Source organism: Pundamilia nyererei, unplaced genomic scaffold (assembly GCF_000239375.1).
Source record: "Pundamilia nyererei isolate P.nyererei 1_Seehausen unplaced genomic scaffold, PunNye1.0 scaffold00314, whole genome shotgun sequence".
Lineage (NCBI taxonomy): Eukaryota > Metazoa > Chordata > Actinopteri > Cichliformes > Cichlidae > Pundamilia > Pundamilia nyererei.
The window spans coordinates 410,971-435,818 of record NW_005187715.1 but is presented as its reverse complement, the minus strand read 5'-3'; the positions used below and the strand labels follow the sequence as shown (position 1 = coordinate 435,818).

At 42.9% G+C, this 24,848-nt stretch overlaps 2 protein-coding genes across 3 annotated transcripts; both read right to left on the bottom strand.

Moving 5' to 3' along the window:
• Positions 1 to 537: 537 nt before the first annotated feature.
• Positions 538 to 15,061, bottom strand: csnk2a2b (casein kinase 2, alpha prime polypeptide b). The gene is made up of 12 exons (XM_005751518.2): positions 13,982 to 15,061; positions 13,517 to 13,628; positions 11,173 to 11,274; positions 9,038 to 9,088; positions 8,859 to 8,918; positions 7,972 to 8,055; positions 4,958 to 5,068; positions 4,766 to 4,867; positions 4,094 to 4,194; positions 2,724 to 2,872; positions 2,538 to 2,621; positions 538 to 1,350 (listed from the first exon to the last, which is right to left on the bottom strand). Exons 1-11 carry the CDS (start codon positions 14,083 to 14,085, stop codon positions 2,545 to 2,547), a joined length of 1,053 nt encoding a protein of 350 aa, XP_005751575.1. The 5' UTR covers positions 14,086 to 15,061; the 3' UTR covers positions 538 to 1,350; positions 2,538 to 2,544.
• A 2,514-nt stretch (positions 15,062 to 17,575) lies between these two features.
• Positions 17,576 to 24,766, bottom strand: znf319b (zinc finger protein 319b). Of its 2 annotated transcripts, none has more exons than XM_005751514.1 (3): positions 24,344 to 24,766; positions 22,745 to 22,898; positions 17,576 to 22,655 (listed from the first exon to the last, which is right to left on the bottom strand). In XM_005751514.1, the coding sequence occupies exons 2-3, from the start codon at positions 22,747 to 22,749 to the stop codon at positions 20,798 to 20,800; spliced, it is 1,863 nt and encodes a 620-aa protein (XP_005751571.1). In that variant the 5' UTR covers positions 22,750 to 22,898; positions 24,344 to 24,766; the 3' UTR covers positions 17,576 to 20,797. The 2 variants fall into 2 exon arrangements, with proteins under 2 accessions (XP_005751571.1, XP_005751572.1); XM_005751515.2 differs by lacking the exon at positions 24,344 to 24,766 and adding an exon at positions 24,103 to 24,262.
• Positions 24,767 to 24,848: the final 82 nt, after the last annotated feature.

Genomic DNA, 24,848 nt, shown 5'->3' with positions numbered 1-24,848 from the left:
CATACCCCCTCATCAGCTAAACGGTAACAATGGGACTACATATAGCACTGTGCAAAACTTTGGAGCTATCCCTCATTTCTTTATATTTTGCTGGGAAAATTGGAAACCTATATGGAAATACAGCACATCGCTCCATAAGACCTGTTGTCACCGATTTACAGTCCAGTTCTTGTGTAATTTGGGATCACTAAGCCTTTTCTCCTTGTTTCCCTTCATCAGGAAAGGTTTCCTCCCTGAGAAGAGCTGGAGGCGGCGGCTGGACAGAGAGTCTGGGCGTTACCTGAAAGTTGGCCCAAAATGCTGACTCGGAAGTAATTTGATTGCATGTATATTTTCCGTGTAATTTTGTCAAATGAAAAACACTAAATTTCATTAAATCTAATCAATTGGCAATTATTTGACATCAAAGAGGGCTTTGTATGACCCACAGTGCAAAATGAGTTCATCATCCCGAGCTAAAGTAACTTTAAAATACCTTAATATTGGCTTTTATCCATCAAAACTAAATGCACTACACAGTTTTTGTTCACCACATGTTGTTTTAATACCCAAATATCTTTGGTTAAAGGCCATCTTGTGTATTTTAGGTAAACTGGAACCCTTTAACTCAACCCATTTTCCTTTATTAACCAAAATATAAAATAATCATAATAAATGTCACCCCATATCAAAACAAATGAGCAGTAAAAATCACTCACAACGCGTGCAGTTCATCTAAATAAAAATCATTTAATTTTCATTAATATTAATATTATTATCATCGTCATCATCATTCTATCTAGAGAGAGTCCACCATGCCACTTTCAGATCTGGAGTAGTGCTAAGATGCCTGTCTGTCTGAAGGGGGAAGAGGGTGGGGAGGAAAAAACAGGAAGGAGACAGACAAGTTAGGGTCGGGGGCGGGACCTGTACAGGTTCACGCTCCTGTTCATTCTCCATGCTGATGCAAACAAAGAGGGGGGCGCTATAAAGGAGGGCTGGACAGAAAGAGGAGGAGGAGGGACTGAATTGTAGTTTGTCTTCACTGGCCAACATGAAACTGAGCTGTGAGGACAGAGACCAGCTGAGGGGGACAATGGGTGGAGGGGGTGGAGCAGCTTCAAGCTCACTGGTCAGGTCTGCTGGACAGGGAACCAGGACAAGCCAATCACAGACTGATACAGAGGAGGAGGGTTTATGTATACACGTCTGCATCTGTGTTTGTACATGTAGAGGTGTGCTTGCACTGATGTGTGTATCTGTGAGTGTGTAACTGGTCAGAGTTACTTTGATCCATTGTCACTGTACACTTGTCAAAGTCACTGTCACAACCGGGTACAAAGTTGAGGTAACAAACTTCTTTTTCCGCTTCTGTGAAGAGAGACAAAGAACGAGTGAGAGGAGTCGAATCAATTAAAGCAGCAACTCACGGACGTTTTGCTTCCAGGCTTCTTTAAAGCAGAAGACACAGACATCATCAGGGAGTTATCGATGTATAACAAACATAAACACTGGTGTTGTGCTGATAATAAAGCCGTAACACGAGGATTTCATCGTTTGTAAAACCACACTGACAGCACGCTGCAGTTAGCTCATTCGTGACGGGCAGCTGTAGCGCCAATACCGGTCGCCTTCCACTTTCTGTTTCTGAGCAACAAGGAAATGAGGCACCTTTACGGAGCTTCACGATTGGCAGGCTTTATGAGGATGCCATTAGCTCACCGCATGCCAAATTAAATCACGATATGCTCATTATTGATAATCAACTTTGACTTTTCACACTTAAATTCATTCTTGCAGACACCTGGATGAAACCTGACAATTAGGAGAATCTGAATTTTTGACTGAAACACTTTGTAAGACAATACCGATTCCTAATTAGTTACATATTTATCTGATTCTGAGGCCTACTACATGCCCTCAGGCCATCCTCCACCCCAAACGAGTTGCTTTAGTCCACCTTTTTCAGACACTGACATCACACAGAGCCAACCTGAGCCTTTCGCTCCTGGGGATTATCCTTGTGCAAACTCCTTGTTACCTCATTACTGAAGATTTTGGCCACGTTTAATGTGTGCATCCACCATTTTCAGCTAATTTTGGATATGGCGGTAAAAGCACAGTGAGTTTATAAAGGGATTACTATTGCAAAAAAGTAATTAGATTACTGTTACTTTCCTGTAAGCACGTTGCGTTACTAAACTGTGATTTTGTTTGTGTCTCATGACAATGACACGACAACGACAGCGTGCAACGTCCGTGGCAACAACAAACACGTGTGTAGATCAACAATGGATAATATGGAGTGTGGTAAACAGTACAACCATGCAGCGTTTAAAGCTCGGAAATACTAACAATACTTTGAGTTTGATTCCGTAATAAGTGACAACATTAACATCTGCTGTACACTCTGCGTGGGAAAAAACTTCTTTCTACAGCGAAAAATTAAACTTAAAATCTGAGCACACGTGAAAACTTCATCTGATTATTGTTTGGACTTCTGTGTGTGCTTTCAACTCCTCACGGATGAGCTCTGATGATGTTCTTTAAGCCGTTACCTGTGTTTCATCGCGCTGTAGTGTTGCCACTGGAAACCATGTTGCTGTCAGAATTCGACAAAGACTGCTCCTTCACTACAGGGTCTGCAGGAGCGAGGGGAAAGGGAACCGTGTTTAAAAACCAGAATATCTCTGAGAATAATAGATTTCCTTTTGATTTAGAGTCATTAAACCCAAAAAACCTACAGAAGTAGGGGTGCTCCATGGCCTCTGTGGCGGTCAGTCTCTGTTGGTGATCGTATCGTAGCAGCTTGTCCAGCAGGTCCAGAGCTTCGGGGCTCACCAAGTGCTGATTCTCCGTCTGCACAAACTGTTCCCAGCGCTTCCTGCTCTGCCTGCAGGCAAATGACGACAAACATGTTTCCATTTTTGGAGGCATGCTTCTGACTTGGTTCAAATCATAAAGAATAGAAGTTTCTCTGTACATGTGGGAGATTCTTCTTCTACAACAGCACCTTTCACTTATGGAGTGCCTCAAGGGTGCATCCTGGGCCCCCTTCTTTTTTCATTGTATATGTTGCCTCTAAGTTTGACCTTTAGAAAACATCATTTTTCTTTCCACTGCTTTGCTAATAACATCCAGGCATATATCCTCATTCAATTGACAAGCAGATGCATGGGAGCATCAGTTCAGCTTTCTTAGCAACATTAAGTTCTGTGTGATGATAAATTTCTTATATCTTAATGAAAGAAAGCCCGAGGTTATTTGCTTTGGTAAATTTCACCCCTCAATCAACTCTTCTGACACGCCGAGTCATTCGGCTCATTACTGTCATGCTGCTGTAATAAAAAAAACAAACAAACCTGGGCATGATTTTTGATAAGTTTTTTTTTTTAATGGATCAACAAATAAGGACTGTCTCTATAATTTACTTTTATCAAATCAGAGTCACTGCCAAAGTAAAACCTTATCTCTTGCAAAATGACCTGGAAAAGGTTATTGATGTTTTCAATCACTTCCCACCTGCACTACTGTAATTCCCTTTGGTATCGAACAGTCATCTTTGGTTGCAGTTAGTCCAGAATGCGGCAGCTTGCCTCTCTACTGGTATTAAAAAGCACAAACATCTCTTAATTGGTTCCCTTTCCGTTTTTGAATTGATTTTAAGATTTTATTGCTTACTTTTAAAGCTTTGAAAATCACATTCATACACCTGTAAGTACTCTGAGGTCACCTACCCAGTTGCTCTTAGCACCAGGTCTATGGAATAATCCATCTCTCCATATCCGTACAGCTCAGATGGTACACACATTTAAATCTTTATTAACAAGACATTTATTCCTCTTGGCATTTGGATCAAGTGTAGCATCCTTATAGACAAATACATTTTATTTGTTTAATGTTTTGCTTTCATTTTATTTCCCTTGTTGTTTTATTTAATTTTATTGTCTTTTATGAGTTGATCGATTGTCTTTCTCTAGATGTTCATGTAATTTTTCTTGAGGCAATATACTTTTAATGTACAGCAATTTGGTCAACTCTGTCATTTTAATGTATAAATAAACTTGACAGCGCTTCTCAAATGAAGAGAATCCAAGAGGCCGAGTGAACTTACTGTCCTAGGAGGTCCTTGAAGCGTGGGTCTAGCTCAATGTGGTATTTACGCAGGTAGCCGAAAAGCTCGTCTGTCCCCAGGACTTTGGCAATCCGCACCAGCTGGAAAAAAACAACAGTGGAAGAGCATACATGTCAGAGCAGACTTTTAACACCTTCCAAAACATTAAAAAATGTAACACACAAGCTTTAAGACAGTGGTTACCTCCATCTTTTAATATATAGTCTATGCTACCAAACTGTGGGAAACTCAGACCAATTACTGCATTTATTATGCCAAATTATGCTTCAGCGACAAACCCTGCCATTTATTGGTTTATAAGTTAGTGCCACATATGAAAACATCAGGACACTATCTCACTACATTGTCTATTAAACAGGTTACATTGTAGGCTCTACAAAGGTTCCCCACAGAAGTTAAGTTAGAATGAGCAACTGCACTGAAACCTTCTGGTAAAATGAGGACCCCTGGTGGTGAAAGGTTTAATTACATTTTACAAAAAGTAATTACAAAAAGTACCTTTGGCTGAGAAAAGGACACCACAAACAGCTGTGTGTTTGTGCCATGAGCCGAGGCAGACCCTCTGAGTTTTTTAACGCAAGTGTGCATGGAATCAGTTTTTAATGTTTACTCTTTTGTCTCATCTCGTATAAAAATTCGTGTGACAGGCACCTGATCGTAGTTGTCTTGTCCGTGGAAGAAGGGCTCTTTCTGAAAGATCATACTGGCCAGCATGCAGCCCAGGCTCCACATGTCTAGACTGTAATCATACATCTGGAACACACAATCATCAAACAGCACTGCAGATGAGGACAAAACAGACATCTCAATTATCTGCATGTGAGAAAACAGTGTGCGTGTTACCTGGTAGTCCACGAGGAGTTCAGGGCCTTTGAAGTATCGTGAGGCCACTCTGACGTTGTACTCCTGGGACGGGTGGTAAAACTCTGCCAAACCCCAATCTATAAGACGTAGCTAAAAAACACACACAGCAGAGACACATCCTGTTAATGCAATTTAAGGGTAAATTGGGTGAAGTCACATCTATATCAGCCTGCTGCCCCCTACTGGACATCTTACGGTCTGTTTTTCTTTTCTTGTAATAAAGATAAACCTGCAGTCTGAATTTCTTTCCACAGAGAACTTATTCTGCCCAGCATAGCCTCCACTGAGCTTCACTTCACTGCAGAAACTCGTCCTTGAAGTGCCCTCCAGCTCACTGAACAAAATGTGGTCTGTTCAAACCAAATACTTCAAATTTTGACTCCCTGCTGCCATTTTTGTGCTCTCGAGCTTTGTGTGTGTAGCTGAGTTTGAGCACTTTGTTGCCAGTTCAGAGAAAAGGCTTTTTGGCTGCAAGTCCACACTCTGCTTGTTCCGAACATCTCCACGTTTCAAGGGGAAGTGGGCTTTTCGTCTGCTGCACGCAGATTTCTGCATTTCAGCTTCACATTGCTGCTCATTTCCTTGTGGCACCGCTGGAACTGCCTGTGTGCCTTTGAGACGTCTTACTGACAGAGGATGACATCCTTTGGATATTTTTGTTATGCTAACTGTTGGCAACATTTTTTGATGAATTTGATTTCTGTCACTTCTGCAGCAACCCATTTTTTCCCCCTTCTGTCATCAGATTTTATTCCCGCGACGCTGCTGTTTCTGAGTAAACTCAAGATCGCAGTTCGACCTATATAAGTTGCAACATTAAAAACCGAATTGTTTTCAATCAGGAAACAGGATCTGCTACTGCTTTCACACAAAGCACACAAAAAAACCATGATGTAAACAAATAAAACATGTAATTTCTTATCTGATATATAAATATTACTGGCTTTAAAATGAAAAATATCAAACTAGTCAATGATTCCTATTGTGAATACATTATTAGAAAGCGGGCTTTCTGGGGCATTAAATGTATTTAACTTCCCGGTGAAGGCTTGTAAATGCCAAATGTGTCAGAGTTAAATATGGCTTTGCTCTGAGCATACAGGAATTTTAATATTTTGATGACTTCATCAGTCTCGCTTTGGAGGAATTTTGGCCTTTTCTTCCGTTCAGTGTTGGTTCAATGCATTTGCAGGTATTTGTTTATGCATGGCTCTCTTAAGGTGCTGACACAGCATTTTAATCAGGTTGAGGTCTGGACTTTGACTGGACCACTGCAGCACCTGGATTCTTTTCTTTTTCAGCAATCCTGCTGTGCTCGAGATCATTATTCTATTCCAATTTGGGCCAAATTGACAAATCGCTTCACATTTTTCCCTCCCACTGTCGCCAAAGTGCATATGCGGTATTTGTCCTGATATGCTTGCTGTCTTTGGTTTTCACCAAATGTGCTGCTGTATGTTGTGACCAAGCATTTTCACTTCGATCTCATCTGTTCACATTCAACTTTACAGACCTAAACCATGCTGCGATGTTCTTGTTTCATAGAGAACATCCTTTCCTACAGTGGCCCTGAGACGTCAAATATACCGCGACTTAAGAAACCACCAGAAAATAGACAAACACTGCGAAAGCACACGAAACACAACAAAAGTTGAATTTAGCACAACAGAAAGTGTTTCTCGGGACACAATAACTTGACGGTCCAGCGGCAGAAGTGACAGAAACAAAAAAGACTCAAAGCAGAAGGTTCAACCGTGCTGTGAATGAGAATAGATGCTAACCCTAACCCTTTGAATCACATATTCATATAATACTGTACATACATGTTTGCCATTAGCTGTTTACTGTTAGCATTCCACTTCCGCCACTGTTCTGTAACGTTATTTGGTCCCCAGAGGTTTGTGAGCTTTTACAATTTTTCTATTTGCTGGTGTCTTCTTATGTTGCAGTCTGTTTGACCTCTCAGGGCCACCGTACTCTCTCCTGGTAACACTTCCAAACAAGCCACACCTGATTCAATGTTTGTCTAATTGTCCTGTCATGAACTTTAACCTTTAATATGCTGACTGAGGCCTGTAGACTGAGATGTAGCCTGTGGGTTGCAGGTGCATTCATACACCCGAATGCTCCAGACCAGCACACTGCAAAAAATGTCTGTTTTAATAGAAGCGCTCCTATTTGCTGATGACCACTCAGGTGCATTCTGTTACTTATCCTCATAATTCATATAGAATTATTTATCCTGCTGCTTTTAAACAATTATTTTCCCGGTGGGATCAAAGTATCTATCTTCATGTATTTAAAATAATCTATAACCAGTGTGGCAGCGAGCTGCCTAACCTTAAGTCACTAAAGCTGTGAGCAGTTAAAGCAGACCAGTTTTTGATTTGTTGTGGTGTTTGTGCTGTGCTGATTAGTGGATTTCCTTTCTGTTAGTGTTGCTCACTCCTCCCGCTGGAAGTGGAAGAGAGACGAGAGAGACGGAGTGCCTTTCTCGGCACTCGGGAGCAAGCGACTCTCGACAGCAAATAGATCCATAGTCCTTCACATACACGTAGGACTACATGCTGTCAGAAGTAACCGAGAGAGTTGGAAAGGTCTTGTTTTTTTTAAGTAACATCATAACCTATAAAAAGTGACCTGAGGCATCCGCAGACTGATGATCATAAACGCTTTAATTATCTGATTCTAATAGCTAATGAAAATGCACCAACAGTGTGCAGTGAGCCTGACATTTACGTAGATGGAAATTACATCTGTGTTTATTTTAAGGTTCTCATGCCTAATGCACTCGCGCAGGGACGCTGCGTATTTGAAAGCCCACGCTAATGCAATAACAACTGCTTTTCAAAATGGGAAAAAAAAGAAAGAAAAAAAAGAGAGAGATAACAAAAGATGGGAATGAAAAGCCGTGGTGAAAATAACCAGTGAGGGAGGGTGAGTGTGGGGGTGTGAGGGGAGAACAAAATAAGACTACACAGAGCACTGCCTACCTTTCTCAACTGGTGGTCGATCATCACATTGTGAGGTTTGACATCACGATGCATGATTCCCATACTGTGACAGTAGTCCAGAGCCTGACACACACACACACATACACACCAACATAAAAAGGTATTAAAGTGCTTCTTTTTTTGGTAAACAGAACAGATTTTCAAGATAGCATTTCTAAACTCACTAGTTTTCTTTAGACAGCATTAATTATTTCTATAACAGAAATATTATAGACAATATTATTAGCCCCCTGAAAAACAGACCTTTTCATTAAGCCATAACAAAACACACTGCTGCGAAATGACGTCCTTTAAATTGGTAATACTCAAAGCTTGTAAAATTAGGTTAATCATCAAATTTGTAAACAGTTTAAAACTTTAATGACCTAAAGAAAGTTTATATATACTGCAGAGAGACACTGCTTATATTTGGAGGAAAAGCACCGTCCCCACAGCGGAGGTTGGCGAGTCTGGAACCGGGAATCTCATCGAGGTGGAAGTAATCAAGAAAAGGAAGAAGGATCTGTGAAGATTTTCAAAGAAAACCTCAAGCAGTCAGGAGTGAAACTGGGTCTGGGTCATCGCTTTGTCTTCCTACACAACAGCAACCCAAAACATATGTAGCTCCTGATGAAAAACGACTTCTAGAAGACCAAAGTGACCGTTACTGACTGGCCTGCACAAAGTCCTGACTTGAAATCTGCGGGGTGAACTGAAGCCCAAGGGCCGTGCCAGAATACCATCAGAACTGGTCAGGAGACGAGGGGGCTAACAATACTGACACTGGTAGTTTTTGGTTTTTGTGAAATTATTTTGTTTCTGTAAAGTAGAATAATGTAAGCATCCAAAACAAAACTACGACGTTTGCTAAAGCTGAGATGTCTCACCTTCAGTAGTTCATACATATAGAAACGGATATCGTAATCTGTCAACTTCTGGTACAACTCCTGCAGGGGGAGAAAAATAACACAAATAAGCACTGAGGTTTGCTGCTCTTTCAGCCTTACTGATTGCAACTATGAGAGACTTGGCACCGAGCAATGAAGGAAAGAGGCGAGGATTGTACCTTGAAGTCTGTGTTATTGATGCATTCAAAGACGAGTGCTGGCGTTCTGGACTATACAGCCACCACAGAGAGCATGAGAAGGGTGTGGAGAGAAATCAGGAGGAAAAACAAACAATTAACACCACAGAGAGAGAAATATATAAATCAGGAATACGCTTATTTCTGATTCAATCACCTGATAAACCAGTGATTTGGCAGCCCCCACCGTGTGATTTCAACCCAAACGGGACGAACGATACAACCATTTGAATCATCCCTGATACTCAGCCGTGCACTCAAAAAGCTGTGCATACAATGATCATTTTCTAACCCAATGAAGTTCACAGGAACAAACAGACAAAGGACCCCGCAGGGTTCCCACCGCTGCACTGGAACAAGGCCTCCTGGCTTAGTCAGAGCATTTCCACTGCCTAAAAATATCCTTCCTTCCTGGTCGGTTGATGTGTCCCAGCTCAGAAAATTGTAAAACGGAGATATCCAGTCTGGTCGTCGCGGTGGATTTCAGATTGAAAACACAGAATATAGAAACAAATAAGTGGTCAAATGATAAAACTCCTGTAACTTCTGTTGACTACAAAACAAAAATTAAAACGCCACAAATTTTAGGTCCGATGGGAAGCTGAGAGCCAAAACAATCACACGGTAATTACAGCAAAACTGGAATTATAAGATTACTTTGTTTCTCGTGCCGACACAGAGTCTATCATTTGCTAAAGACAACGATGTCGTAAGGGGCTTCCTGCAGTATTTGTCATGCGAACAAACAAATGCTCAGGTGAGCACACAATGCCACAATAAACCAGCGATCCAGGTGCTAAAAAGAAAAGTTGCAGTTCCTCAAATGGCCACTTGAGGCAAAAACAAAAGAGAAGCAATGATTTCACACAGCTGGCCGTGTTAAAATATCCAACTTTACAGCAGCAGGCAAACAAGCTTGCTATGACGATGGCCCTTTATGACGACTGCATGGAGGTTATTTAATTATTTTGTTTTATAACTCATAAGTTTTCATTAGACTGATGTACAGAATTTAGCATGATAGAGTTCCAGCTGAAGTGTAACTTCCCAGTTTTCAACTGCAATGCCCCTGAAGTAGGATTTCGAGTCAGAGCAGCACATTTGTGACTCGCTAAATGAGCCGTACGCAGAGCATTGATCAGGCACTATCCGTGAATGTGCTGCAGCACCTTTTTAAGCACAAAAAGAGCCCTGTGTTGTATTTCTACTGACGCACAAAGAGCTCGACCTCACTAAGGAGCAAAGCAAATCATGTTTTCCTTGATTTTCCAACTTCACTACTGGAATACAGTTTGAGAGTAAAGTCACTCCCAGCTCAACCATCCGTCTTCAGAGGCAAATGAAACGCCACAACAGCCTCGCTTTAGATCATTTTTGTCACCAAACTGAACGTCTTCACCTCGTCAGTGGTGCTAGTGCACTTATGAGGCGAAGCAAATCATCCTTTACATGCATTTCTGTGTGATGCAACCAGAAAACCTACAGTTGCATATTTCTAACCACAGCAGCTAGCATTTGCTTCCTTCTGGCTCAACGCCGCCCCAAAAGAAAACAAAACAAGAGGGAACTGGCTGTAATAATAATAAAACAACAGTGTGAATACCTATGGAGCTGAAACATACTACAAAATCTTTTTGTACCATTAGGTTCACACTTCTCCACTCACCGACAGTCAGCAAATGCAATTCACCAAGAAGTGCAGCAATTTTCCAAACATACAATGGGAAGAACAACATGGCTGCCTTGGAAGTATTCATGGTAAACACTGCAGCCTCTAAACTGACACCAACTTGTAGCTTAAAAGAAATGGTTCCAGTCAACCCGGTTTACTCATTTTAATCTGGGGGAAAGTAACAGTGAGAATGGCGCATCCCTTATTTGGCTGACATTAAATCAAAGACCTAATATAAATGTAATTATTCACAATGCTGTGAGCTTGGGACAGTTTGTTTTCTTGAGAGAATGACGGGGAAACAAAGAAGGCAGAAAGACGGAGCTTTAATCTAGTAGCTGCATCTCTGGCTGACATTGTGGCTGCTCATACTCTAGCCCTAGGTTTACATCTCGATTCATTTTGACACTTCATAAAAACATAAACATGCTATTAGCAAGCCTACCACTGGGTCTTTCACTGTGTCCACCAGACGGATGATATTGGTCCCTCCTCGCAAGTTCTCCAGGATTTTGATCTCTCGCTTGATCTTCTTCTTCTTGACAGGCTAAAACAAGCATGAAAAACAAAACAGCCAGATTTAATAAAAAGATTTAACAGAGCAGTCTCAGAATAAATGAAAAACAGCAGAGGAAAAGATGTCAAATCTGAAAGGTTTGCTGCCCTGCTGCTTCTTCTCACTCCCGCCTCATATCTGCTGACTCTGCTTGCACTGTCGCTGCTGCTGCATTCTTCAGCATCTCTTAGCTTCACTCAGTCTGAGGTTTCCATTTAAGTGACTGTCAGCTAATCCTCATCTGTCACAGGCATCACTCAATTTTTTTTAGCGGTTAGACCTCTTGCACTTAGTCATATAGTTGTTTAGTAACCATGTTAAATAGTGACTACTAACTGTGACAAGACAAAAACGAATCAAACGCAGGGTCTACAGCTAAAAATCTAGATATTTATGCTGTGATCCGAGCAGAAAAAGAAGACTCTACTGGCTGTTTTTAAGAAGGGCTCAAATGACTTGGATATGTGAATGTTGTGTACTCAATTAGCTTAATCCACCAGTAGTGAGGCAGCAGTAATAGAGCCAGTCAATCCAAGCCGGTTGTAGTGTTCGCACCACCTACGTCTTACAAATGGAGCTTTGTGTCAGCACCTAATTTAAGGAGTTTGGTTATTTCCCATATTTGCCTTTATTATTAGTTATATTTATTACTGATGTGATGCAAATGTTTGGCAGTTCTCTGCAGCACAGTAACCACACGTCATCATCCTGCTGGAACCAACTTCGTTAATCTTCATCTGGGATTTTCCAAAAGCAGCAAGGGGCTTTGCTCGCTGGCTTAACTGCAGGGCTGCAATTAGCTCCAGATCAGCAGTGATTGAGTGACCCAGAGCTGCCATCACTGGCCCGCTAGCTGTTTAGGCGATCGGGCAGAGCGGCCCAAGTTTGTTTGTTTTTTTCCATCTGGCAAAATGTTTGTCAGGAAAAAACTTTGGACTCTGATGTTGGAGTTTTTTTAATCACTAATTCAACAAACATGTAATCTAAACTTGACAAATGCAGGAAAACTGGAAAGCTAAGGTGCATCTATTTTCAGCTTACACGGTCTCAGCGCATTAGCAGGGTTTAAGACAAAAAATAATCCCTTCACGCTGCCAGAATTTTAAGAATTATGTCTTTGGGTTCATTTAAGCAGCTGGGATGAGAGTCAGCAACACCACGACTGAGGCCAGGTTTCTCTACTGCAAAATGATGGGGGAAGAGTCCCCCCCCCCCCCCCAAGTGTGGTAGGTGCCTTCCTTTGGTGGTTTTCAGGGCACGCACAACTGACCTAAAACTCGCTGGAGAAACTAGACATCTCATCTGGTCTGGGAGCGCCTCAAGATCTTCCAGGAGGAGGTGGAAAATGTACTCAGGCAAAGGGATGTTTGGAATAACCTGCCTAGCCTAGCAAAAGACTAATTATTCAGGAAATACTCAAGACTAAAAAAAGCTATGTCTTCATTATTCATTAATTTAACAATTATGTATGCAGTCATACATCATCAGCTGGTCAAACTCTGCTTTGAGGTTTTCTTAAAATTCACATTAATTGAAGCTGAAATCTCCACGGCCAAAAACTGCAGTTCCTTAAATGGCCACTTGAGGCCTGTTCCAGAAGTAAATCGATCCCAAAAGGCTTCCATGTTAAATTACCAAACTTTACAGCAAAAATAAGGATGTTTGCTTTGTGCTACAGGAGACTGTTTTGTTCTCAAGAGCTAAAATCCATTTTCATAACAACTATATAGGGGTGAAATGCACCTCAATGCAAAGAGCTGTAGCCAACAGCTCTCTCACCCTCATTTGTGCTGTTGATTTAGGAGCATTTTAATGGAATGCTCTGATATGGATTTAAATGTGCTATAACAAGTTTATCCCTGAGTTTTGTTGAAATTGTAGTATTTAAGTACTAAAAGCTACTTTTAGCTACTCCCATATTCACAAGGGCTCACTACAGCAGGTAGATCCACATATCTGACTTAATGCAATGCCCAAGAGATTTTTATTTCCTGTTGGGATCAAACTCAGGATCTTTAGCATAGGCGAATGCATACACAATTACACAGAATTCTCCCACCTTTTATATACAGTCTGTGTATTTATATAATAGCTTTTCACAACTGGTGGTATGGTAAGTATAAGGCTCTATTGCAGATATATTTGGCAATAAAATATTATTAAATAATAGTTATTCTTTAAAATGTAATAAAAATGCCCATGATGGCAGTGCTGTCCCAATCAATCTGCTCACCTTCAGGATTTTGACCACCACCTTCTCATTGTTGGTGATGTTGATAGCCTCGAACACTTCGCTGTACTTCCCTCTGCCCAGCTTTCGAACCAGCTGGTAGTCCTCCTGGTTGCTATAGGGACAGCCAGAAAAACAGGAATATGAGGAGAGAGGAATTTTTTTCCAGATACATACAATTAAGCCAGTCTATAAGCTGATTCTAAATGTTCTACCCGCTGACTTCTGGTTCTGATACCAAGCCAAAATGTTATACAAGTCAGGCTGGATAGGTGAAAGATGGAGGTAAGGAGGAGGAAAGTGTCAGACAGTGAAGAACAGCAGGCTTGAAGGTCGGGAGACATGGTGTCATCACACCCTCACAGCTAAATGTATAATAATAGACGCCCATCTGCCATATTTCCCCTCCACAGAAATCCCTTATCATACGATTATCATGCACGCTGCAGTAATCAGAAATGTCCTCACTTCCAGTTGGGTACGTGGGCCTCGTAGTCCCAGTACTCGCGGGTCTTCAGCGTGTTGACGTCTGCGTACACACGGGCTTTGCTACCGGCCACCGGACCCGGCATGGCGAGACCCGTGGCTCGGGTGCCGTGGGGCGCCTGTCACGGAGATCTGCTGGGATGTGGATGGCAGACTAAAATGGGGGGGTGGGGTGGCGGGGTTGTATGAATGGGGATAACGTGTGTGGGTGTAAAGCGGAGCTGGCCAGCCAGCTATCGTGCAGAGAAAAGCAACCAGAGTCAGAAAAGTGGAGGCAGGAATGATGAGAAAACCAGGGATGTCCGCCGGGAAAAGCCGCAGTCACTGCCCGCCGAGCAGCACTCCTTGGTGGGGTTAACAGAAGGAGCAGAGACGGGGAGGGGGTGGTGGATCTTGGAGTGATTAGCAGCTGAGGTTACACACAGGGACGGGGAAGCATCGGGGCACTGAGGTAGAGAAGAACCGGACCCCTGAAAGGCCACAGAGGGGGCTGGAAAGGAGGTCGGTGGTCTAAAAATTACGGGTCTAAACTCCGAGGCTAACGTTGCTCTTTGCGGGCCCCAAATCCGAGGAGAAACAGGCGGCCTTCCTGCGCTGGTCCGGGAATGAGGGGTGCCCACCGTGGGCCAGTGTTCGCTATCAACCGAAAACCGATGTGATGGATCGACAGCGGGGATCGATCTCGGGGAGAGGAGGGGGTGGAGTAGCGGAGAGATCGATGATGTTAGCTAACGGTAGCCTGCGATGCTACTTGAGCGCGAGGATGTCGCACCGACGGGGAGCGCTCGGCGCCGTGCACCACCATCGGCGGAGACAGCGTCATGTGCGATCGGCTGTGCGGGGTAAGCAGCGTCTCGGAGGCCCGGTGCCACACGCTCACGGAGACCCCACGATTCAAGGGGATTCTTCTGCACCTGCGGACCTCCCCTAGTCGAGAGTGCAGGGAAGGGACGCGGATTGCGATTGAAGAGGCGCAAGAGAGCCGCCCGGATGTGAAAGCCGCTGGCTGCCGGGGTGAAAATGAGGAACGAGACCTTCCAGTGGATAGCCGGGCCACAGCGCCCCCTGGTGAAAAGGATGTGACGGATTTCTCAACTATTTAAAAACGGAGTGCAAAAGTAAGTAAAACAAAAACAAAAACAAAGCTGGCTCCGGTATGTAACAGGTGTCGTCTCGTCTGTTTGTAAGCAAGGTGCAAAAACTACCTCTCTAAGGCAGAACTCGTTAGATTTTAGTTGCTCCTGTCACTTTCCTAAAACTAGATATGCTCTCGAGCGCACTTGGAAAAATTGTAAAATTTTCACACTTTCACCCAGCAAAGCGCAACCTTGCTCAATTAGAATGTTCTCCAAAATGTGAAAACATTCTAGAGGAAAACCTTTAGGAAGCTTTTCCTGGAGGTTCCCCTAAGTTTGTTTGTTTGTTTTGTTTTTTTTAAATAACCTTTAGGGAAACATCTGGGAACATTCTTGAAGGTCCCCTGGAGGTTCTACAAAAGCAACCTTCAGTTTTCAAATTGCCACCCTTGCTGTTCACTCTGTTTTAACGAAATTTGTCTCATATGAATTGGAGTTGTCTCAAGTATGAAATACAATTCATTGTTTCTATTTTACCTTTTGAGTTCAACTCTGGCCTTAAATTTGAACTTGGTAGCATGGATTTTCTTAAAGAATATACATATCTCACTATAGTATTTTGTAATAGTTCTACAATAATATTCTCAATTTTTTGTTAATTAATGAGTAATAATAACAACAACCCTGCTATGCTTTCTGTGTTTCTTTCATGTAAGAAAGAAACATATTAGAACATGATTGAAAAAAAAAATCAGCTATTTCAAACGTAATATTAAATAGTATTTTACATCTGAAGCCGAAAACGTCTGGTAAATTTCATATATTTTCATGGATGAATTCAATATTCATGACATATCAAGGCTTCTTTTGTTTTAATTTTAATTATTATTGATTGACAATCAGAAATTCAGTATTAATCAAAAAAAGGATTCCTGATAGAGAAATGTTCCAATTCTAAAGTGTGGTCACTTAGTACTTGGTTGGGGTTCCTTTACCATGAATTATTGCATCAGTGCAGTGTGGCATGGAGGCAATCTCTGCTGAGGTGTTACAGGTTACTTTGATATGAGCCTTCAGCTCATCTGTGTTTTTGGGTTGGGTGTTTCTCATTTTCTTCTGGACAATACTTCACGGAGTTTCTGTGGAGTTCAGGTGATGGTAAACTGGCTGGTCAATCAAGCACAGTAATAACATGGTCACCAAACTATTTGGTAGCAGTTTTGGCATTATGAGTAGAAGCTGAAAGGAAATTGCTGTCTCCATAAAGCTCTTAAGAAGATTTTACTGAATTTCTCTAAAAAGTCCTGGTAGACACTCTATTGACTTTGGAGTTGATCAACCACCAACAACACCACACTGCACCACAAATGATCACACAATGCAGGACATTCACATGGGACTTCAGTACCGCTCTGTTCCTTCATCTAAGAGGAGGTCCACATCCAGATGTTGTTCTCCCTGGCCCAGGTAAGACGCCTCTGACGTCTCTGGTTCAGGAGTGTCTCCTACCATAATAGGGTAGAAGGTGCATAATACCGTTAACATGCTTCCATACAGCACTCTGCAAACAGCCAGCTGTTTCAGCAAATCGATGATCGTCATCTGGACAGCTGTCGAGTCAGCAGTTTTCCCCATGATTGAAGCTGCATGTGCTGAACTAAACTGAGAATTGTATAACATTTGTAATGTCTGAATGGTAATTGAAATTAAATTGTCTAATAATCTGACATACTGGATTTCAGATTTTTATTTTAACCAAGAAAAACTGTTTTCAGATGGACGTATACAGGTTTTGACACGGTCGAAGGGCTTCTCGGTATCTAACGAGGTGAACGTGCGAATTCCAGGAAGGCTTTAGTTCCAAAATACTGATGGGCTTTGGGCTGTGGCTACAATGTAGCTTGCCATCACCAGTGTGTGGAATGTGTGTGTGAATGGGTGAATGACTGAATGTAGTGTAAACCGCTTTGGGGTCCTTAGGGACTAAGTAAAGCACTATACAAATACAGGCCATTTACCAAATAACTTCATTAATCTTATAGATTTATAAATGGAAAAAACGTTTTATTTGTTAGTGCCGTTTGTAATTGAATGCTACATACATACAGATAATCTTAGCATGAATGTACACGTACTGTATGTCGCCACAAAGTTTTTTTCTTTTCAAAGGTTTGTTTTTAACATCATTCACATGAACTACAGTACAATTTGGGAGGGAGGGGTTGGACAAAAAAAAAGGGAAAAAAAGAAATAAGAAATGATATCGGAGGGAATGGCGCTGTTTGGAGGAAGGGCTTGGTGACACCGGTTCCCAAAGACAGAAACACAGGAACTAACACGGCAAGCATGCAGAGAGCAAGAGACACCAGGGTCTGACGGGGTTATTTATTGGAACTGAAAAGGAAACAGTAAACAACGGGTGGGTTAACTGGTGCCTTTACTGGCCTTTCACTGCAGGAGGGTAGGGGGTAATCATTTGTGCTTGTACAAAATGTTTTCCTCTGTTTGCTCATCAGATACGACAAATTTTTAAAAACCCACCCACCCCACTTGATTTTGAAGATTTCCTCGCTGTAACTTTTGGTCCGACCCAAACAGTACTCTACGACATAAAAAATGAACAAAAAAGAAATAAAATAATGCATCCAGGCAGCCAAGGTCAGGAGTACTAATCACTGTAACAGTGCTGCTTGGCTGGCATTAGGTTAATCTTTGGCTTGGAACATACATTTGTATGTTGTTGTTATTATTATTAATACACATAAGTGAGGTCATTATTCTGCAACTTGAGCGACTATTTTCTATTATACACATCTAATGATGTGTCAGCACCGATCAACTAGTCCTTGCACACTTGCGTTTCTTGGCAAAATGTGAACCCAGCCCCAATGATTCCTGATGTGTGTGTGTGTGTCATAGTAATTCTGCATTTCCAAAGCTGTGGCACACCTACCCCAAGGCCCTGGTCTCTCCCTCCAGGAATACAGATATTCATATCAATTCAAATAACATTAATTAACAAAAACAAACAAACAAACAACTTACAGTACTTTTGTTTTTTAAACCTCAAATCCACCTTGTTCTGAACATCGTTCAATACCAGATTCATAAAAGTAAAAAAATAATTAATGATGATAATAATAATAATAATGATGGTGGATAGAAACAGAAAGGAGTAGATGAGGCAGAGAGGCACCGCGGCCCCACTTTTAAGGCGAAAAGAAAAAGAAAAGAACTGCAAGCTAGAATTTAAAAAAATAAAGTTACTTCTGTCTCCTCAGTGTGTACTCTGTTCTTTTCAATACTGCACTCAAACCATGAATCGAGCATTCACGGCGTTCACAGCCAACATGTAAACTAACTGGTGTTCCAGGACCCTTTAGCACAACTACAATCTCATAGCTTTCAGAGGAGAGGAAGGAGCCAATCTCTCTGGTAATAAACCCACCCTGACAGACACGACGTCGTACGTAGCAGGACAAACAGATTTAACAGGTCTTTCAAACTGTGGAAATTATTCAACACATGCTGCAGGACAGTCCTGCAGAAACAGCTCTCACAAAGACCAGTACAGTTAGTCATAACAACAGTAATAACAAAGAAATAGAAAAAGGCAGGTTGGTTGAAATAATTCTACTACAATTCACTTCAGTCTGAATTTCCCTGTTTGACAGAACACCGTTTACATTCACGCATTCAGACTCATGTGCGGGTTTCTCTTTGAGACTCCTCGCGACGCACTGGCACAGTCACTACATGGACTACAAAAATGAAAACGAAATACAAAAAAAAAAAAAAAGAAAGAAAAAAAAAAGCATTTTTCATAACATTTCACGTGGTAAAAAGTAGCAAGAATACAAAAACAGCTCTTCAATACCTATTTTCATAAGAAAGACATTTCCGACTCATCTGGCTAAGCACACCCACACATCCAGAGTTATATACAGGATGAGGATGAGAGACTTTGACACTTTTAAATGCACGACAGCACTGACCTCTGCAGGAATAGTACATTAGTGTGAAATATATTTTTCTGTATTGAAGGATTAGAACAGCTGAAGCTTTTGCAGACTTAAATTTGGGCTGGCTGATTAGTCTACACACCACAGGGTGTAGCTTTATACTGTTCACACATAGAATTATTTAACCGTAGGACAACGCATTCCCAAATCCCCAATGCCGTTTCACTTCACATACACCGATCAGCCATAACATTAAAACCACCAGCCTAATATTGCATTAGAGCCTCTCGTGGAGCCAAAAAAAGCTCTGACATTGGCAGCAGATCTTTGGGGGCCTGTGGTGCCTCTGTGGATTGAATTTGTTCCAACACACTGGGTCAACACCTTTGGCTGCTATGTTATTGCTAATTGGTGTAAAATGAGGCCTTCACTGGCCACTTCTTTAATAAGAAGAGTAAAAATAAAAATGGAGGTTAAGGATACCCAAAGCATTTCAGACCACTCTTTACCCAAAGATATTAAAGTGAGTGCATGCGTGTCTTGGAGGGCGGTATGGAAAGTCACACTTTGCAAACTTCTGATACTAAACAGTGACAGGCTGAGTCAGGAAGAGCAGGAAGCAGAGGAAAGATGTAGGGAATAATGAGAGGGGGAGAAACTGAAGGGAGGCCAAGAGCAGTCATCACAAACCCATTGCAGACATGCAGTTTTTTTCCATTAAACTGACACCATCGAAATGAGTAAACTTCATGTAAATGAGCACTCGGGTCACTTTTATGTAAAAGTCGCAATGGCAATCCTACAAGATCAGACCTCGTAAACTCTTAAGTATCAGTTTCGATACAGGACAAGTGGACACGTTAACTGAGATTACACACATGACTTCCTGAATTCCTCAGTTCATTGTGTGCAAAACATTTGATCTCTTTAAGTCAAATTCTAGTTTCTAGAATTATAGTTAAATAATTCCTCTGTGATGCTCTTCTGCTTTTCCAATTTCAGAAGAAACATCTCTCTGCTGCAGCGCACACAGAGAAAAGAATCTAAAGTCTGGAGTCAATACTGATGACACTCAAGCTTTTTTTCCCGAGGTATGAAAAGATTTTGCATGAGTACCATAGTAGGTCTGATGCATGTCTGAATGAGACCATGGGCGCCAATAACGTAAATATGACCTATGCCTGAATGACAATCTGCTATCACCTTAATGGAATGCTTTGCATCCCATGTTTGAAAAGGGCTATAGTAGCAAGAGGGGGGGAGAAGAAGAAAAACAAGAGGACTCCACTTTAGTGGATACTAAAAGTTGTGACTCAGCCTGAATGATTTACTCAATACTCTCTTAAACATCCTACCAAACTGTTTTAAAAACAACAAATCCTGTCTTACTTTTTACTGACGTAACAGGGATGCTTCTTATTCTGATTCTGCTCATTTCTGAGGGGAGGAAATTAGGGTGGATCTGCTAGATCAACCTGCAATATGGCACTTGTTCCTGGGAGTTATGTGGTTGTGGTAAGGGTTGGGTTTATTAAAATAAGGACCAGATTTAAGAAGAGACAAAAAAATGTTCAGTTTTTATGGAATGACAAGACTTGGAGTAACATTAACTGGGCAGGTTAGCAGAGCAACAAAACCCTGATGTAGCACTGTTGGAATGAATACAACAATTCAGGACTCTCCTGAAAGTGTGGTTAATGTTAGGCTGAATAAATAGCCCAGAAGGGACAGACAAAAGTTCAAACTAAGAAGTCAAGGGTTTATATGCACTGGGGCACAGGGTAGCCCCCTCCATCAGCTGTGTGCTGCACTGTGTGGTCCTGCAAGGAGCCCAAGTCACTGAAACGCTCTCCGCACCAAACACACTTGAACTGACCCTCTCTGGAGTGCGTGCTCTGGTGTTTGGTCAAGTGCTCGCGTTGTTTGAAGCCCTTATTGCAATGACCGCACTTGTACGGTTTTTCGCCTGTATGCACGCGCCGGTGTCGGTTCAGGTCCGACGAGTACTTGAAACGTTTCTCACAGTCAGGGCACTTCAGTGGCTTTTCCCGCGATGGGTCGCAGCGATGCTGCACAAACTCTGAAGAGGACAGGAAGCGGCGGTCGCAGAGCGAGCACTTGAGGGGCTTCTCCTGGCAGTGCGAGTTTTGATGACGCTGTAACGTGGAACTCTTCTTGTAGCCTTTGCCGCAAACGTCACACTTGTATGGCTTGTCAGGCGAGTTGTTGGACGACTCCCCGCACTTGTGCCTGAGCAGCTCTCCTGACTGGCTGAACTCCTTCTGGCATGAGGCGCACTTGAACAAGTTGTCCATGCCGTGGACGTGCTGGTGGTAGAGGAGGTGAGAGGGCTGCATGAAGCCCTTGTCGCACAGATTGCATTTGAATGGGCGGTCTGTGGGGTCTTTATGAGTGCGGCTGTGGCGCACCAGTGCATACTGCTGCTTGAAACTCATCTGACACTCGTCACAGTGGAACGGACGCTCCTCTGAGTGTGTGCGCTCGTGCTGGCGAAGGTCAGATGGCCGCTTGAAACCCTTACCGCAGGTGGCACAGCGAAACGGCCGAGAACCCTGCGGGTGGCAAGGGTGGTGAAGGAGCTCTGAAGACTCTTTGAAGTGCAGTTCACATAAGTTGCATTTGAACAAGTGCTCACCCGAGTGCACGTACATGTGGCGCACCAAGTGGGAGCGGTGCTTGAAGCTCTTTTCACAGACAGCACACTTGAATGGACGTTCATTGCTGTGTGTTCGCTGGTGGTGCTGCAGGTGTGACGACTGGCTGAAGGCTTTGTCGCACGTGTCACATTTGAAGGGCTTTTCCCCCGTGTGAACCCTCTCGTGCCGTGTCAGTTCTGAGAGGTGTTTGAAGCCTTTCTGGCACACGGAACATTTGTAGGGCCGGTCTCGGGCCGAGGGGAACGGCAGAATGGACGAGCTGCTGCTGGCTGACGCCCCATCACTGCTGGGTTGCTGGGAGCTGCTCGAGGAGTTGGGTGTAGCGCTGCCAGAAGAGCCGGGCCGGTAGGTCTTCTCGCATATTGAGCATTTCATTGGGTTGGTGCTGTTGTGCGATGTGTGGTGCTGGGCGAGAGAAGTGAGCAGGGAGAAGCCCATCTTACACACCCCGCACACAAACGGCTTCTGCTCCACCTGAACACACTGGTGCTCCAGCAAGTCTGTTGCCTGGTGGAAAATCTTCATGCACTGAGTGCACTGGAATGACCTGTCCTGAGTCACCATGCACTGATGTTCATGTGGGTTTGCCAGGTGGGAGATATCATGTCCACAAGCCCCACACTTGTGTCCTCCCTCTGTCCCAACCTGAAGGGACGTCTGCTGGGCCTGGGCAGGGTGCTGCTGCTGCTGACTGTGCTGCCCACCTACATGCTGCTGACTCCCACTGTGTTGCTGTCCATGCTGGCTCTGCTGTCCATGCTGCTGTAGCGACGTAGTGTCTGGCTGCAGTACGATACCATACACAGCACAGCCCAATGCGTTCTCAGCACCCGGAGGGATGGTGTGGACAACCTGAGGTGGTGCAACTGCATGCTGCTGCCAGGCTTCTGTCATGCGGGCTCGAGTGTAAGGATTGAGCTTGGCAGCTGGTGTGGCCCAACTGCAGGAAGAGAGGGAGAGCAACAGGTATTTCAAAGTACAAGCTAAAAGCTTCTGTGTTTGTGAAGGAGAAATGAAACATAAACTCACTCCATGTCTGCAGCTGGCACCGGAATGCAAAGGCTGCTTGGTGGAGATGCAGGTGAGAAAACAGCCAGGTGCCAAGGGGAAAAGATGACCAGGTGTGTGAAGTAGTAAAGGTAAATCAACTACTTTCACTTTAGTCTTTGCCTTCAGGTGGTATCTGTATAAAAACAGGATTAAAGTGGGTTATAACAAACACTGCAACTGGCATTCAGTAATGATAATAATGTTTTTAAGCTAATGATTCCAGCCCTACACCCAGACTGAACAATCTGTTCAGTCTTTATATGTTTAACCAAAAATTTAAAGCCAGACCTACACCAGAAATGAGTACATCAGGGTTGAGCAGTTTGGAGAGAGAAGTTAGAGGGGCAAGGCTGAGATGGTATGGACATGTGCAGAGGAGGGATAGAGGATATACCGGGCATTGATGATGGAGCTGCAGGCAGGAGAAAAGGAAGACCTTAAGGGAGCTTCATGGATTTAGTGAAGGAAAACATGCAGAGGGTTGTTGTGACAGAGGAGGGTGAGATCAAGGCAAATCAAAGGGAGGAGGAGGAGGAGGAGAAGGGCTCAAATATGAGACTTTACAGGTCTGCTTGAATTGGTTTTCATATTTAACAAGCGAGACATTTTTTATACCACTGTCCCAAATTACAGTTCCTGATTCTCTTTTATGGTAAGAAAAGCTGGAAAAATATCAGGCTTTTATCTTCAATAGCTTTTAGCCATTTGTGTTCAAACATTGCCTCAGATTTCAAAGTGTGAAAATTTTAAATTATTTGCTATATGAAGCTAAAACTTTACAGCAATCATTAGATATGTCCAAACTTTGGATCGTGAAATCCTTTGGCAAACTGTAGATGTTCGAGCAGAAAACGGGATGAACTTTATGAGTCCATCTGTGATGGGGCAATATCTGCTCAGTAAAAACTGCTCATTTGCTTGTGTGAGCTTCTTGCACTAGGTTCAGCGATCACTGTAGATTTTAGAGAAGCAAAGCTTTTAATGTTAGGTTTAAAACAGGTGAATGACAGACTGTGCGGGTAACTACACATGTGGGCAGTTTCTCTCATTGCAGTCATCATTAGACCTTCACTTACATTCATTCTTCAAAAAGCATATATTCATGGCAATGACAACGAGATCAATGATACTGGTCAAGGTGAGGCCAGCGCAATTAGGCTGTAAACAGTGAGGGTGTTTGAAGATATGCAACGTCTATGAAAGCAGCAGCAAGTGAACTCATTAACATACAGACTTAGATCGCAAAGATTAGAGCCGGCTTTTATTTAAATGGTATAATAGTGGCGGTGAAGTCCCCTCCCCTCTCTATGTACGAAACTAAATGCCCAACGACTCACGGTAAAAAGTGGAAAGCAGCGTCTGCGCATCATAATGTTTCTCGTCTCCAGGCGAAGATCACTGTAACCAGGTTAGCTTAGCTACCTAGCCTAGCCACTTGCTAACGCATCCACAGGAGCTTACGATGGAGATTAGCAGGCTAGTCACAGCAAAATAAGAGCCAGGTAGCAGCAACAGCAACACGCTAGTTATACCAGCCCTTCATGTAAACAACGATGGGAAAATGCCAGATTTACATACCCGGAGTGTCCAGTCAAGGCTGCTGAGTATTCTCTGTATGATCGTAGGCTAGCTGTTCCCCATAAAAGCGCTGGGTCCCTTCCTCACATCCGCAAAAAGGTGCTCGGATGCTCTCTTGTTCAAGCGCTGTGGCTTCGGGGGGGCGAAAAAAATGTGATTTGCGGCTCATTAAAACACGCGGAAATTCTCCCGCGATTTCACCATCAGCCCCGCAAACAGCATCATTTCACGTAAACGTGCGTCCGACTCCTAGGGCATCCTCGCGGCTCACGGAAAGATGTGCATTTTGTAAGAAGTTGCTAGCCTGGTATCGACTAGCTACTGAGCCTCTGCCCGCGCGCACGGGAACATGAATAAAGCAAGAGTTAATTGGCATGCTCACACGCACACACACAAGTATAGAGCCCAGTGTGTGAAGGCTTTAATGTAAGATTTAGCAAAAAAAGAAAGTATCCCTGTTCCGTATCTATACTTTAAAGAATAGAAAAAAAAGAAAGAAAAAAAA

Bases quoted from the DNA above. Each gene is read 5' to 3' on its own strand.
- csnk2a2b (XM_005751518.2), bottom strand. From the start codon at position 14,085: ATGCCGGGTCCGGTGGCCGGTAGCAAAGCCCGTGTGTACGCAGACGTC. The intron at 11,275-13,516 runs GTGAGCAGATTG...TGCTTGTTTTAG, and splicing joins TGGTGGTCAAAATCCTGAAG to CCTGTCAAGAAGAAGAAGAT. The intron at 9,089-11,172 runs GTAGGCTTGCTA...GTGGCTGTATAG, and splicing joins ACACAGTGAAAGACCCAGTG to TCCAGAACGCCAGCACTCGT.